The following is a 16368-nucleotide window of genomic DNA, read 5'->3' as shown; positions in this document are numbered from 1 at the left end:
CTGCAGGTCTTCTCTGACAGAGTGGCAATGGCAGCATGCTGACTTAAAGAGGATCTGCAGCTCAACTGCTAGCGAAGGAGGCGAGTCTAGGACCTCCCTATTCTCATGTGAAGACTTGAAACCTGGGGAATCCTTGCGTGCCTTACTCCCACTGGGTGACAATTTGCATTTGGGTTCCTGTCTCTTCTGAGCCACAGGTCAGCACCTCGCTCACTGCCTCCCACCTTCACAGGTTTTTCCTCAATTAACGAGCCAGGAGGAGCACACAAAAACCCCCCAAGATATAGTTCCTTAACAAGGTAGATAGAGATTTCAGCACACCAGCAGCCTAACTGCTGTTCCTTTGGCAACTGTGAGCTCATGTGGTAAGACTACCTCTGCAAAGGAAAGCTTTTAGTCCCACTAACCTTCTGTTGGATGTGGTCAATAATGATGGATAGTAGCTGTATCCAAATGAAAATGCAGCGGGCAGGTTACAAATCCTTAGGAGATGGCATTTGAAGTGAATACAAATTTGAAACAAACGTTTTCAGCTACGGTGAGACCACAAGGTGCACCTGTGGTTCTCTTTGAAGGGCTTGGGCAACAAGAACAAAGGAAGAATATTTTCAAAAAATAATTTGAGACCTAGATTTCTCACTTGGTGTATTGGGATTGAATGTAACCATTAAGAAAAAAAAGAAATAACAAGCTGGGCCAACATAATGGGCCTGTTACACATTAAGTACTAAGAGCAGTTTATCTATGCCAAATAGTCTCCCTACTTCCCACGTAACCTGCTAAAGAAACATCCCTAATCAAGTCATGTTCCAGCTGGCTATAGCTGTCCAGAGGTATGTACTTTTTTATAGCTCTGAGCACACTTTTAAATGTTCCATATGATATCTAAGCATTCAGAAAACAAGAATTATGCCCTCGGCAGGCTAACTGGTTGCGTCACATTGCAGTGACTGCGACCTTGGGTTACACATGGTCTAGGTTAAACTTGAAGTCAGCAAATGACATAAAACAGAGATTACAGTTCCAAAAGTGGGCCCCAAACGTCGCATTGTCACATCTGCAAGTGGAAGCTTGCTTAATCCTGTCTCTTGCAACTGTTAGAGAGATTTTTCCACCAAAGGTAGCTCAGTTTCCCCTCCTCTAGTTTTCCATATGGGAATCAGATTCAGGCAGACGAAAAGAGACCACCAACCTAGAATGACAGCAGAAGTGGAAAATTTCTGCCCATGGCCTAAAGCATAGATCTTTCCTCTGTCTGCCTGTACCTCACATTTTTCCATCAAACTCACCATGCAGCCTCCTTGCTTCCCAGGTTACCAGCAGAGATGTGGACTTGCAAAGTAGCTTGGGATGTAAACAATGATGCACACAGGGGCCTTGCTCAGGAGGGGACGGAAAACTTCTGGAGCTCCCCGTGGCGCAGGTGCCTCATCTCCCAGGTACAACAGGGCAGCCATGACACCGGGAGCTATAAAGGTTGCATGGGTGCTCCAGAAGTCGTCAGACTGGTTATATTTGGCTGCACGGATGAAGAAGAAAAACAAATCAAGTTATCAAACATGTTACACAATGTTGTTTTACTTACTCTTCTCCGTTTGCTCCAGAATTCCCACAATTAATCCTGTGTTGAAAAATACGTACAAACCTTGCTCCGCTGGGAAGGGGTTTTCCCCAGGTCAGTTAGTGAATCACAGCCCTCCCAAAACTATTTTCTTCCTCTGACGAAGGGCCCTTTGGTGAGGCCAGAGTACTGCGCTGACCTCAGGCTCCCGTTTGCGGGGGAGGCATTTCAGCTGCATTATTTCCATGCCGATGAACTCATTTCACATCTCCAGCAGCACTGCTTTGTGTTAAGACTACAGGGACTTCCACAGCGATCCATTCACACGAGAAGGCCCAGCTCCCGCAGCGCCTTTCCCTCAGGGGTACCAGAAATATCTTAAAGGAAGCTAGGAAATACAGCAAGTGTAACTCATCTTTATTATCTGGCAATTAGCGATAAACAAAAGTCCCACACCAGAGATAGGCTTGCCATTTTAAGCGTATTTCACCTTCAGTGAGGCACTGTGTAAAAAAAAAGGACTTTCTTTTCCTATAAACCTGCTGTGTACCCCTTTCACTAGATGGTCCCTGGTTGTTGTTCCTTGAAAAATAGCGAATTACCGTCACTTCATAGTGAGTTATCACTTAGTAGTCCCCTTCCCCACACTGTTCGTGCCTCCTTCCCTCCTCAGCACCAGCTCCCCAGTGCCCCGGGTGACCCCTGCGGCCCTTCCCAGACAGACCCCTCCCCCTGCGGGCGCCGCTTGGCGCTTAATTTCACCCCTACGTTGCCCCTCGCCCTAACGTGGCCTCCGAGACAGGACCACCCCCGCACAGGCCCCTTTTCTGGAGGAATTTCAAATAAAAGCCGCCGCGGCGACTGCGCCTGAGGGACGCTCCTGCCTCAGTACCCGCCACAGCGCCCCCTGGCGCCGCGCCCACCTGCACCGCCCGGCGCCTCCCTCCTTCCCTCAGCCCCGCCGCTGCCGTGAGGGGATGGCCCGGCCCGGTCTCGCCATGAAGCTGCACTTCAGTATCACCGCCGCCGAGGAGCTGCGGGAGAGGCGCGGGGGGAGCTACGTGGTGGGCGCGGGGCAGGGAGAGGGCGGCGGGGGCCGGCGGGGAGCGGGCCGGGCGCGGGTCTGACGGCGGTGTGCTTGCAGCTGTACTCGGTGTGCCTGGAGGGCTTCCTGCTCGGCAAGGCGCGGTACAGCCAGCTCCGCCGCTGGGATGCGCAGGTGAGGGCCGGGCGGGGGGTGGCGGGGTGGGGGGGCAGCCCGGCGGGGTGCGGGCGGCCGTCGGGCCCCGCAGCCAGGCCGGTCCCCTGTGAGGGGCTGCGGAGACAGAGGGGCTCTCCTGGCCCTCACAGGCCCAGCGTGGAATGGGGGTAGCGAGTTGTTTCTGCCCAAATCTGCGTTATTAAAGCCTGCCTTCGTGCTAACAGCACGGGGAGGAGGCGCCTTGTCCCGACCCGTGCCCTGCCCTCCCGGCGCCCGGCCTGGTCCCCGCGATGCTGTGCTGTTGGAGGGGCGCCCGTGTTTGCAGGGTGAATCTGACAGCAGCTGAGAGGCAAATCCAAAAAAAAAAAAAAAAAAAAACAAAAACCAAAAACAACCAACACACTAAGGGATGTAGCAGAAGGGTATGGTAAGCTGGCTTAATGGGAAATGTTGGCCAAGCAGCAGCAGCTGTGGCTTCCAGGTGCCTTTTTTCCTTGGCCTCTGGGAGAGAGGTGCAACTGCTTTACTGGGGTCATTAATCCTATGAACAACTCAAGAAAGTGTACAGAGGTCAGTCCAGGTAAATTGCAGGGTTTTTTTGGACAAGCCAGGGGTTAATCGAGTGTTGGATCCTTTGGCCCAAATTGCCTAAGTGCATACCTCAGGAGTGACCCTTTACACGCAGGCAATTACTAGGCAATTGCAAAACAGCTGGAACACAGTCTTGGAGTATTCCAAGAATTAGAGGGCATCAGGGAATGATACATGGCCCCAGATAACTAAAGTGGATTATTTCAGGGTGAATCTGCCTGTTTATGTCACTGCTTTTGTTTTGTTTCTTGTCCAAGTTGCCTCTGTCCCTTTAGCCTCTAGCATTCCTCTGGTTTTCTTATAAAGATAAAAGGGAGCATGTGATGTTGAGCTTTTCTGTGGAGGCAGGGTGGCTGCCAGCTTTCTCTTGGCTAGCCTGATCTTTCTGACCTTTGCCAGTCTTTGGATCCAAGTGAAATCTCTCCCAACTCTTCTGTCAGTCTGGGTGCACACTGTCCTCCCTGCTGAGCAACCTTAATTTACCTTGACAACGCTATTTTAGGGCCCTGTTTGATGAATGCTTCTTGTGGTAGTGGGTTAGGTAGGTGCTCCTTTTGGTAGCTTCCTTGCTGTGCTCTCAGTTGCATTGATAGCACCACTCTGGAGCAGTTTTTCAGCCAGGTAACCCTGGGTGAGGATCAGCCAATCTTTCCCAACTCTGTGTGACTGCACGAGCAGTTGGAGTAGCACAGCTAAAAGGCAGCTGAGTCAGCAGCAGGGCTGCCATGGGAAGCAGTGTTTGCTGAGGTGTGCTCTTGTGCCCCAGCTCTGCAATTCTTTTCCCTGTGGGGGCTCTCACAGTAATATTTTGCTTTAGTTAATGGGGCATTTTGGATAATATATCTGAACTCGTAAACCAGCTTATGTATTTGCTTGCTTTTTCTTTAAGGCTTACTGTTTCTTGCTCAAGAGGCTTTAACTTCATTAATGCCCTCAGCAAAATCTTTCCCTTCTCTGCATCCTCTGTAACTGTTTGCCTCTTGCTGGGCTTTACAACTCATCATCTGATTTTTATTTTCAATTCCTTCATTCCTGCTGTTGGTAGCTGCCATACTTGGTCTTGAAGCTTACAGCTACACTGCTGTCCCTTAGTTGTCTTCCCTGTACTTATGTGAGGTTGCTCATCTATAATTATTATATCCTGTTCTGTTTATTTTACTTGAAATACTCTGTTAAGGTAGAAAAATGCACACATACAAGAAGTCTTAAGTTCCAGCATACAGTAATTTCACTCTCTTGACCAGATCACACATGGTGTCCACAAAGTCCCACAGATCTAACAATTCTGTGATAGATGCAGGACATGAATTAGAAATAAGCTTCCCCATGGACAGATTTCTGTATGATTATATTTGACGGTATTTCTTGAACACTGCTCCAGAGGATCTGTTTCTGGCTCTGTTGGATGTGATGCTGGACTAGTTGTGCTTCTGATCTCCTTCAGGGTAGTGATTTCTAAAACACTGCTATTCCACCTCTACTAGCTCCTCTCCTGAGTTGTGTTACAAAATCAGGACACATAACTTTTGTTTGTGATGCTGTGCCTTACCTGCCCCTTTTCTCTTGCTGTGCGTTTTCCTGCTCTCCATCACTTTATATTCTGAGAGTTCTTCTGTTGTTTGACACTCCCAAACTCCATTCCTTGCGTCTCTAGAGCAGTTGTTCTCTACAAAATGACCGTCTGTTCAGAAGTTAGTAGTAGGCAATGTAGCGTAACGGAGCATATGAGGCTTCGGATACACTGTTGAATGGGGAGGTGCACGTATACTAACACTAAGGAACATTTCCTTACCTCTGGGTGCCTTACCTCCAATCGGGATTCACAACTGAAGCTGAGTACCCAAGGCAAATGGTATAGAGGGAGGTGTGAACAAGCAAGAATGATATCCTAAAAGAGAACTTGCTTAGAAGTTGTTTAGGCAGGGCTGGCAGAAGTACTGAGGAGGGCAGTGAAGCTTTAGTCCTTCTCCTCTTGTGGAGATAGGTACTTGGCTGTGGATTGCTAGAAGGTGCCTGTCTTGATCTGAGGATTTACTCCCTTGACCTTCCTCTGGGAGATGGGGCTTTGTGTTGGCTGTAAGAGGGTCCAGAGGTGGCTCTGCCTTCTCTCCTTTTGCCTCTTCTTTTAGGAGCTAGAGCATTTAATTGTAGGAAATCCAGTTTTCATTCCTGCCTTTGTCTGGAGTATTTAGACATTAAGTATTAGCAGAAAGAAGGACAGCTGGAGGACCAATCTCCCTTTGCTTGGGATGAACGCCATATGCTTTGGGCAATAGTCCTTATTGTTTGCACTTGCAGAACTAAGACTTATGTAGCCATTCTCTGCAAATGACTGAACCGCTTCAGTAGGAGTCTCAATGGCAGATGGATGTGCATTTTAAGGATCTAAGCTTTGGCCTTAGATTTATACAAGAACAGTTAGGCAGTGCTCTGTACTGTAGCTGTGTTCTCCTCTGGCTTTAGTTCTGTGGGGACCACGCACTGACCAGAGTTGTGGGTGTTTATTCTGCTTATGGAGAGGTAAGTCTCTCTTGCAAAAATGTACAACTGACAGGAACTTCTAGAGTGGAGCTAGAGATTACCTGGGCAGTGGTTTGTGCACTGAAAATGTTACTGGATTTCCTCAAAATTGAGCAGTTGCTAAAGACACAGGCTGTCCTTTGTTTCCACCGTTGTGATGTTTACATCTGGCTTTTCAGTTTGGCAGCTGCTTAGCATGTCCCTCTCTAAAGAAGTATCATAATAACGAATCTATGTTCTGTTGTAGGACTGAAAGGCACAGATTATTTCTTGCAGTTCTTGGGGTATTCACTGGTTTACTTCAAGGAAGGGAGTAAATAGAAAGTGTCGTCTGTAGGGTAAAGAGTGAAACGCAACACTGATGGATTCTGGTCATGATGTCAGCCTCTATTGAGTCAGTTAGCAGAGTCTGTGATTGGTGTAAACAGCTGTTGGGAAAATAATTCTAAAAAAATCTGTTAATCACAATAAAACAATTGGTAAAAAGGAATTAAATATAGAAAATGTTTTTTAAAACTTCATTTAGACAGTCACGTACCGGAATAGTCTCATACCTTTGATTGCTTGGACAGTTTCTGCATACCTGTATTTTAATTTTCACATGAAACATGTTTAAGCATTTTTAATCTTAGAATGGTGTCTCCTCTTCTTCTTAACATTTAATCAGGTGACTGAGAAGGAAATGCCCAGAGGCCTGTTCATTCTGTATATAATCCATACATAATAGCTTTCTAGTTATAATGCTGCTCTATTTTTTTTCAGGTTAGCAGTTTTGTTTCTGGTGCTCTGTCTGACTTTGGTATCTGCACACCTGTGATGGAGCATGGCCCTAGGTGAAATGGCTTGTCTAGACAGCATGGGCAGGAACCTGACACCGAAAAGCAGACCTATGGGATTAGACTAAGTAGGAGATGATTGATTCTGGTCAACTACACTTTAAACTGATGATGTCCCCTGCCAAGGTGGAGAATATTTGTTGCAGAAAGGTGAAGAAGAAACAGTACCAACTATGGCAGGTGTCTTTACTCCCCTTCTTGGAAGCATTAGCATTTAGAGCTTAAAACTGTCATATTTAGGGAAGCTGCTCTGTCTCTCTTAGGTGGAAATCTTGGAGGAAGAATTAGTACCTCTCCCGCCAGGTTGGAACATCCTGTCTGGGCTGACAGCACAGTCAGGTTTAAGCTTGTTTTCATGATCCAGTCTCCTGTGGGCTTTCCTGACACTTGCTTGTGAAGCTGCCTCTGGGGTGGGGAGCTGGAAGTGGAGCTGTGCTTAGCCTTGGTGCTGGGCTGTGAGGCAGGACTGGCCCAAGCGGCTGCTGTGTGTTGTTGACAGGAGCTGCACATAGTGTCAGCAAAGAAGCTGCTTGGTCAGGCATGCAGAGAGGCCACAGGATGGGAGTCCTTCCCTTGGACAGCTTGTGGAGCTGGACGGCTTGGAAGTACCTGTCAGGTCAAGTAGGTCTAGTCAGGACAAAATGGCAGTTCACAGGGCACCCTGGCTTGGGGCTGAGACACGTGTCTACTGTGGAGTAGCTTTAGGCTGCAGAAACAAACCCAGAGCCTTGGAAAAAAAAATGGTCAGAAGCAGATTTTGGGTAGAGGACCCATCTCTTACAGTGGTGTTGGCTTGGCAGGACAGCAGGCAGTTGGCACCACCTGACACCACCAGGTGCAATGTTGTTGTTGACTTGCACTTAAAACCTCGCCTAGGCTGTTGGGTTTGTGAAGACAAATATTGGCTAGTTTCATTTGGCTAGAATGAAATTTTGTGCTGGTGGCTGATAGTCTGGTGGGTTTTCAGTACTGTACAGAAATACACACTATAAGTTTATGGGCATTTTTCTTAAATTCTTTGAGATGTGAAAAAGTCTAATCGGCTGGGAGAAGTTTCTCTTCTTGGTAGCCCAAATCCTGAGGACACACAATTGTATTTCAAGAAGCTTCCAAGCAGCTGGTACTGAGATGAATTAATTATTTTTTAAAGTAGGCCAGAGTCTTTGCTTGTGCAAACTGATGATAACAGACGGCGCAGCTTTGTGTAGGTGAGGTTCAGCCTGAATGCAGAGGGAGGAGAGAGGACATCCTTGTTGGCATTGTGGCTCTGGCTTTCTGACTTCTGGCAAATTTTGGGTTTTATCTCCTCAGTTTGCCTGCTTGTAGAGCAGAGATAAAGTTTTTTCAGTCTCTAAGGGAAGATCACATATGTGAAGGACTTTGAAGATAAAAAGCACTCTATACTAGCTATTACTGTTAGCTTTACATAAAACCAAAGCATGCAGTATTATCTAACTCTTTTATGCTGTGTATGTTGGAGCAACTCACGCATGTCTAATAATCAAGAACTTAGAAATAGCAGTGTGTTGCCAATGTAAGGAAAGTGAAGCTGTGAGAACATTTTAGCCAACAGGCAGAAAAAGGTATTGCTAATTCTTGCAGCAGTGACATTTTTTTTTTTTCTTCAAGTTTCAGCTGCTGGAGTCATGTGAAAGACTTGGGCAGCTGGGGCCTGAGGGAAAATGTCATCTTTCACAGCATTTAGTGGCACTAATTGCCAAGTTCAATACTGGTACTTAAAATTTAATTAGCAGTAATGTCTCAGTGTACTATAGGAATCTCATTTTACTGATCACAAGTCATATTCTTTTGGTTTAGGTGAAGGAATATTTCCAGGAAAACTTGTATTTTGCTGTGTTTGGTAATGGGCTTATTTGGGAAGGTAAACATTAGCTCATCCTTCTCTTGAAATAATTTGCCTATAGCAGAGAATTTTTACACTTCCAAGTGACAAAACACTGCCCAAACCTATAATGGACTTATGATAACACAAGATAATGTAATTGTGGTTCTCTGGTCCTTTCTGTTTATAAATAAGGTCAGGTTTGTACAGAGACATTATGTTCTTATTGGCTAGCTGATATAGCTGGAGGAAGAGTCAAACTTTCAGATAGCTTGTGTTCCTGAAAGAATCTCTGTTTGTGGTTTTCTTTTCTTTGACGATAGTAGATGATCTGATAAAAGTTACTACCTCTCACAGATGAAATAATAAAAGCCTCTGAGGTAGCACAAGTCAAGGGCAGAAGTCACCAGCTATTAAAAAGTAGTTCTGTGTGTATAGATTGAAAAACTCCCATATGGGCGTATTGGGAAGAGAAGACATGTAACCATATCTTGTTTGTCCGTGAGGTGTATAAGACCCAGCTGGTAAGGTTAATACAGTGCTACTTTTCTGTCTTGGAAGAGGAGCTCAGAAGTGAAGACTACTCAGAAGAAAGACCATAAAAATGAGAAGCCCATCAAAAGAGGCTGCTCACTTGGTCTGTCTTCTGGTGGCTGCCTGGGCAAAGGCTTTGGCCTTGCTGTGGGCCCTGAGGGCCATCAGGGAAGTGCTGGGTGGGTATCCCCATGCCCTTTACATGTCATCATGTCTTGCTGTCAGAACAAAAGAACACTGAGGACTCCTTGGAAATTCTGAATGCTTCTTCACTGATGCTGAGCTTTCCTTTTGCTGTTTTGCAGCTGAGGCAGCTTTTTGGGAGTGCTGTGCCTGCTTTCCCTCCAAAGTTTTACCTGGCAATGACCAAGTCAATGGCAGATGAAAGACGGTTGCAACTGGAACAGTACCTTCAGAATGGTAAGCCTGACTGTAACAACCTGATCAGCTTTCATACGTATGGCTTAAATCTTTGTGTATGTGTCAACAATTGTAACTGCGGGTTACCCTACCTTATATACTGAGCTGAGTATGGGTGTACCTAAAAGGCTAGGGCTAGCCCTGTCCTCTCTGTTGATTCACTGGCTCTAGAACAGCAGCATATCATCTCTCTCCTCTTATTTCTGAAGCAGCTGCCTTTCTGCAGCTTTCCCAAAATGCAAGGGTTCATTTTCACGCTAAACTTAACCCATCTTGTCCAGGTGGCAGCCTGTGGTCTGGCCATAGTCAGTTCTTCCAGACCAGTGAGGTGAGCTACCCATCCCTGCCGCATCACAACCGCCAGACCTGCCATGGGCTTGGGTGTGAGAACTCATGGCTGGTGGGTAAAAGATAGAGGCAGAAAATACAGGCACTTGGACTGGTAGAAGTGTAATATGGAACTGGACTCTGCATAAACTTATTCCCTCCAAGGATTTTCTGACAGACTTGTGAGAATTATAACAAGGTAAGAGTTTGGAGAAAAATTAAATCTCAGGTGCAATGTGTTGTGTTATAAACCAGGTCTGCAGGATCCCTGGAATGCATCTAGAGAGTTTCACGTAAGCCAAGAAATAAAAAAACCAACCAAACAAAAGTAAAACAAACACAAAACACCAACAACATTTCAACTACCCAAAAAGAATGGTGTGTTAGGGGATGAGCTTAAAGTTTTGTAGCCTGTAGCTTCAGATACTTTGTGCCAAGACTTACAAAAGAGAAACTCTAGATAGGTCTTTAAAATCTTACTTAGTGATTATTTTATCTTTCTCACTTGAGTATTCAACAGTTCCTTTTAGAGTTACTGGCCATGAGTGACCATGGAGTTACATGGCCAAGAACCTTGCTGTAGTCTTGCTTTGGGAGAATTGCAACACTACATGTGTTTTGCACAGTTCACAGCTTCAGTGAATTTAACAGGCTAGTGAAGGTAGCTGTGCAGAAACCAAAGGATGAGTAAAGTAGCACTTTAACCAACAGTCATGTGGTATACATCTTGTTTTTAGACACTAGTCATGTTTTTCATCTTTTGGCTAAGTTTGATTTCCTCCCTCCCCATTTTCCTCTTGTTTTTCAGTTACTTTGGATTCAAATATTACCAATAGTGATGTCTTCATAGGTTTTTTCCGAAAGCTACAGCAGGTAAGTTTTGAATTTTTCAGCCAAATAGTTTGTTCAATGAAAGAGTAGAATTATTATCCTACCTCCTGAGTTCAAGGCTTCCTTTGCTATCTTCCTTTCCTTGTGTTCTCAGTGTATTGGTCTGTCCTGTAAAGCAGCGAGTTCCGATGAGCATGCTCTCTGTGAAGCCTGGGTGTCAATAATGAAAATATTGCTATTGTTTTGTCCGTGTACGAACTTGTTTCTCACATGGAAAGAACTATTTGCTTTGTTTTTTTATCCTGTGGCATATCTGATGAATCTTTTGCCTCTAAACAGTTCCCAGAAGAGTCTTTGTGAAAGCTCAATAGAAGGATTACACACACTCTTGGATTTTGCAACTGTAAATGCTTTTTGGTAGTGTCAGTGCTTTGGACTGATAAGTGTATTGATGACTGCTGTGAAAATGTCATGTTCTCTTATCTTGCAACTGTAGTGATGGGTGGAATGGGCATGTATTTGGGTTGTTGCAACCTAGATGACTTTTGAAATCCATTTTAATGCGGTCCATGACAGGTATGATTGTTCTTTGGCAGGCTTGGAGCCTGGATAGCTCTTGCTTGTGTCTGACTGCTGCAAGGTGCCATATGTCCCATTTCTTCCCTTACCTTCTCTCCAGCTGCTGTGGCTCTTATGAGGATAGTAGTGTTTTGGAGCAGGTGGGTGCAGTATGACGCCAACAGCATTTTCAGGGAGGGGCTGCTGCTTTAGTTTTCTGAGAAGTGCTTCACATGCTGCTGCTGTAACCTCACTTGCAGTGAGTTGTTCTGGAGAGAGGGGATCTTTTGAAGGACCGAGTAAGAGTTTTGTGACTTGAGAGCTCTTCACTTGCTATGTGTGATTAAGGTATGTAAAGGGAGTTCAGAAAGGCTATAGAAAATGGTGTGAAGAAGTATTCCTAACAAATTCTAGAAAGGTTTTTCCAATATACTTTGTAAATAAAAAGATACAGTTTGTTTACAGTCTCTTAAATTCAGACCTACTGAAGTGCTCAAGACAGTGAATGAAAAGCCCCTTTCTGATTAGGGATTTCTTTTGTGAGAAGCAGTCTCTCTTTAGTTCTGATCCAGTGCCTGTTATAGCCCTACAGTTAACTCCCAGCAATTACTGCTGAGTCTTAATTAGTCTTGATGAGACTGATAACAGGTCTGCTGAAGAAGGTTAAAACCATCAGGAATGCTTGCAATTTGCCCTCAAACCCTGCCAACTGACTTTTTTGATGAAGTCCTGGCAGGAAATAACTCTCTTAAAGTGCATATTTGCAGTGTCTAAAGAAGTCTTTTGGCATGCCAGTATTGTGGATTTCTCATAACATTCCATCAGAAATGATGTTATTTAGTTTAGCTTTTTCTTTACTGCAGGCTCCTTTTGTTGAAGAGGGGTGACTTGATAAGTACATGTGTAATACTCACTTGATTTACGGGTTATGTACATATGTGTGTGTGCTTATTAAGGCATGCGATGGCTGTGCTGGCAAAACCAGTCAATTATTTTGTAGAGTTGAAGGTAGGCACTGAATTATACCTTAAATGTTAATGCAAGGTCAGTACATTCTCAAGACATAAAATTAACCCACATTTCTGTTCCACAGTACAATGGATTTTCATACATGATGTTTAGACTTCCTGCTTGGTGAAGACAGTAGTTCTCCAGCTCTTCTTTACAGTTTCAACTTATAATGATTGTGCTTATATAAATTACTGCTTCATAATACAAATCGTGGTAGTGCTTTATGTATTCTTTCATTATGGTAAAGAAAAAACTCCCAAGAGAGATCAAATAGCTTTGTGAAAGACAAGAGTGCATCCACTGTCATTAGCTGTGCACAGTGCCTTCATTCAGCTGTTAGTTACACCCATTAAGTATTCATTTTGGCAATTAAAGAATCTTGCTCAACAAACTGGCTTTGTGCATGTTCCAAATTTTGTTAGTATACTGTGACTTGTGAGGTGCTTTATAGCAGAGTGATAAGATTTCTGTAACAGCACTGAAAGACATGGAGTAAAGTTAATGTTTAAAGCACCTCTGTACTGTTCTTTCCATCTCCATTGTTGATGTGTAGGCAGCACTTAGCATCCTACATGTTGCTTAGGAGTGAAAACATAGTTCAGCGTTGCTGCTACTTAGTGTTAAAACCAGGCATTCCTCTAAACTTGCTCATGTTACGTTGCAAGCGGGATGATTAATGAATGATTCAAGAATAAAACCATTAAAATGATGAAATAGCATGCTCCTTTCTGTCAGTGACATGAACTGGCTTTGACTAGTCAGTCTTGGCTACCTGAAACCAGTTAGTGCACAGCTGTACAAGGAACCTGCCGGCAAACATGGGAGAAATGGCAGTGGGACTGCACTGCAGGCTGTGATGAATGGGAAGCAGTCAGCCACTTTTCTGCCACCACAGCTGTTTAGTGAGCACTTATCTGTCTGCAGGTAAAACCACTGTAGCTTTTATAATAGAAACTTTAGGTTTAATAAAATGAGAAGATAGGAAACCAGAGGTGAGTGAAATTGCTAGGCTAGGTTTTTTTCTTAAAAATTCCACTGCTGACTTTTTTCACGTTCACTTATATCTTTCGTTATGAGAGAGAACAGACCGGTCCTCTCAGGTAGTCTGCCAGTGCTTGCTTCATTTTCTTGGCTTGCCTTAAAACTTTAAGGTTCTGGCTGAAGATATTTGTATATGTCACTGACTAAACTAGAAGATGCAAAGGAAAAATCAAACTGAATTTAAGACCTTTTTTTGTCCTTGTCCTGTGTTTTGCTTCTGAATGGGGTTGTGAAGGGTGTGCCGAGACTAGCAGTCCCTGGAGTGGGAGTGCTGTATGAGGACCATGGCTTTACCGCAGCTGCCTGACATTATTGAACATGACTCATCTGTATCTGCACTCAGCATCACACCAACCAGCTATATCCCTCTGATCATATCTAACAGGGCAAACTTTTCAAGAGAGGACAAGCCCATGCAGGTGAACCCTGCTTTCCAGGCCCCTGTTTTTGCCCAGCAGCACCGTTACCAGTTGCTTATGCTGTTACAGTTTGCTCCTTATAGCAGGCAGGCTCTGGCTGTTTCCCCAGCAACCTAATTGCATAGGAGAAGTTGTCAGGGGACAGCAGGGCTCCTGACACATGGGGAAGCAGCTCGGCACAATGGATGCTTTGCTCAAAAAGAACATTGCTGAAACACTTACCAACACTGTTGTGTAGCGGAGTTGAACAACTTAACCCATAACTTCCCTGCCCCTCCACTCTCCCAGTACTCCTGTATATGCCTCACTCCTTCCAGCCCCTAAAGACAAATGGCACAGGTCTTGCAAGAAGTCGTTAAAAGATGACGGTTGTGGCTGTGTTGTGTCTTCTCCTTTTTCATCAGGAAGGTGGTCTGAGTGGGTACATACATCCCTGTCAGTTTCATTTTAATGCAACTCATCTGTATCCTTGAATGTAATCTGAGATAATGGTCTGTCACTGTATTGGGCACCCATGGCGTAATGTGGTGTATTCAGGATGCAGCTGTGAGGACAGCTACTCATGCATTTATGAATAAAATTGAGACCCATTCCCTTGCAGCAGCAGAGATTTGGAGTTGGTCTAGGAGGCTGACCTTTTCTAGTCTGCGTTGCTGGTAAACAAAAGCCTTTAGTGTGAGCAAAAGGATTCAGGTGTTGGCAAAAGGACAGATGAAAAGTTTCTGTATACTTGAGCAAACAGAGCAAATCAGTGCTTGATAACAGGCAAAGAGCAGTGTTCTTATGTGGTCCTTCATCAAAGGACTCTGATGTAAGGCAGTTTTCCTTCTGAGGAGCAAAGCTTGAGACCAAGGATTGGGTGCCATAAGAGAGCTGTGGTGTGTATGCTATTGAGAGTGTAGGTAAAACGTACCCCAGAAACCTGCAGATGTTACCAGGAATCAGAGCTGGTTTGATTATAGGTTGCATTTTCTTGGATAGAGCGCCTGTCTCTGACCATGCAGCCTGTTCTTCTCTGTGCACTTGCAACACACTTAGCATTTGTGCATGCGGTGGAAGAATGCATGTTTGTAACATTCCTCTGTACTTGCAGTAACTCACAAGTGTGTTTGGATGTGTGTGTCAACAAACAGAAGTCAGGCTGAGTAGCTATGATTTCATCACTGCTGTAGAAATGTCATTTCTTTCATATCAAACCAGGTTGGGTTTCTTATTTATGAACTTTTATTTCAAAACTGCAGTTGGCCAGAAATCTGAATTTCATGTGGGGAGTTCCCATACTTTCAGACTTTCATTGTGTGCTGGCCAGGGGGAAAGTTTCTGGCATAGAAAGTTCTGAAGAATTTTAATTCAAGGATGTCTGTTCTGTTTTTTTGTTTCAATGTTAAGATGCAATTCAGTACCCCGACCTGCTGGTTTTGTCAATATGTTGTAATAAGGGCCCCTGTTCTCGCCCTTTCTCCTTTTATGGTGCATGCTTCTTAGCTGAGCAACAAATCTGTTGAGCTTGCCAAGGGTTCAGATTAGTGTTGACTTCTGTTAAAACAAAATCACTTAAAATTAAGTTTTCTAATGGAAAACTGGGAGGGGGAAAAAAAAAAGATACTTTAGATATCTCTTCCCCCCTCCCTTGTGGGGGAACTATATAATAGGTATGGGGATTTTTGTTTGTTTGGGCTTTTTGTTGGTTTTATGGGTTTCTTTTGTTTGGTTCTGTGGTTCTTGTTGCAAATCTGTTCTTTTCATCAAAACCAAAAACCAAAGACAATCCTTCACCAGCTCTGTGTTTTCTTGTATTCTTCTATTAACGACTGAGACGAGCTTCAAGCTACTGGGACAGGCAAGTGGGGAGTAGGCAGCAGTTCTAGATGTTTCAGGAGATTTTTCTATAAGTAATAGTGACAGTGTTATGGGGAGATTCAAATAAGCAGTATTAAGGGATACAAGAAAGTGTCCAATTCTAGCTACATGGCATGTTCTCTGAATTTCAGGAGCAAAAGTATAGGAAACGTGAAAAGTACTACTGCACATGTACTGTAGCCAAAATACAGGGTTTTTTGATGTTGGTGCCTGTTTTGAGTAGGTGAGACAATGACTCTACTGCTTTTTCCAAAAATGAAAAAGGAACTTGGGAACATCTGAGCTTTTCTGACTCACTGATACAAACTTCTTTGAAAAGTGTTTTTCTCTCCATTTTGGAAGTGGTTGGGATTGCCATGTGTACTCACTAAAAGGATTATCGCTAACACTAATAAATGCTCTTCCCTTTGTATTTGTATTAAACTTATGCTGGATTCTCTTGTGTTGTTTTAGGGACATGTCTGTATTTGTATTTCTTCACTTAACACTGTCTTCTCCTGCCTTAGACTGCACTGTTTCCTCCTTTTGTTTTTATGTAAGTAAATTTTTTTGGTTTCAACAATACTTTGCTGACAAGAGGCTAAACACAAATATTTAGAACACTGAACAATGCATGGTGTTTCTGGCATGGACAGGTCCGCCTTCTAGGGTAAAAGCATGTGATAAGGGGGGGAAAATCACCAAACCAAACAGTTTAAGATAATCCTTATTTTTTGGTTTGCTGTGTCATAGCCATATTAAAAGAACAGTAGTCAAAAGCTGGAGATAAGGAAGTAGGGAATTTGCCCCCAATACCATGAAATGAAGCTGCGTCT

General features: G+C 44.1%; 1 protein-coding gene and 1 long non-coding RNA gene across 6 annotated transcripts in view; one reads left to right on the top strand and one right to left on the bottom strand.

Annotated features, from left to right (window-relative positions):
• Nucleotides 1-920: 920 nt before the first annotated feature.
• LOC141739731 (uncharacterized) lies at nucleotides 921-1940 on the bottom strand. Its single transcript, XR_012585778.1, has 3 exons — nucleotides 1646-1940; nucleotides 1290-1519; nucleotides 921-1192 (listed from the first exon to the last, which is right to left on the bottom strand). It is a non-coding gene; the product is annotated as an uncharacterized LOC141739731 (long non-coding RNA).
• A 367-nt stretch (nucleotides 1941-2307) lies between these two features.
• SNX31 (sorting nexin 31) overlaps nucleotides 2308-16368 on the top strand; it is a 55119-nt gene continuing 41058 nt past the window's right edge. The window contains exons 1-5 of one of the 5 annotated variants that reach the window (XM_074577535.1): nucleotides 2310-2625; nucleotides 2706-2780; nucleotides 9392-9506; nucleotides 10642-10706; nucleotides 16007-16088. In XM_074577535.1, coding sequence (XP_074433636.1) covers nucleotides 16011-16088 — 78 coding nt within the window. In that variant the 5' untranslated portion in view covers nucleotides 2310-2625; nucleotides 2706-2780; nucleotides 9392-9506; nucleotides 10642-10706; nucleotides 16007-16010. Of the gene's footprint in view, nucleotides 2626-2705; nucleotides 2781-9391; nucleotides 9507-10641; nucleotides 10707-16006; nucleotides 16089-16368 lie in introns of all 5 variants that reach the window. The other 4 variants (XM_074577533.1, XM_074577532.1, XR_012585777.1 and 1 more) reach the window with 4 other exon arrangements.

This window comes from Larus michahellis, chromosome 2 (assembly GCF_964199755.1).
Source record: "Larus michahellis chromosome 2, bLarMic1.1, whole genome shotgun sequence".
NCBI lineage: Eukaryota > Metazoa > Chordata > Aves > Charadriiformes > Laridae > Larus > Larus michahellis.
The sequence above is the reverse complement of the archived record's forward strand: the minus strand, read 5'-3'. Positions and strand labels throughout refer to the sequence as shown.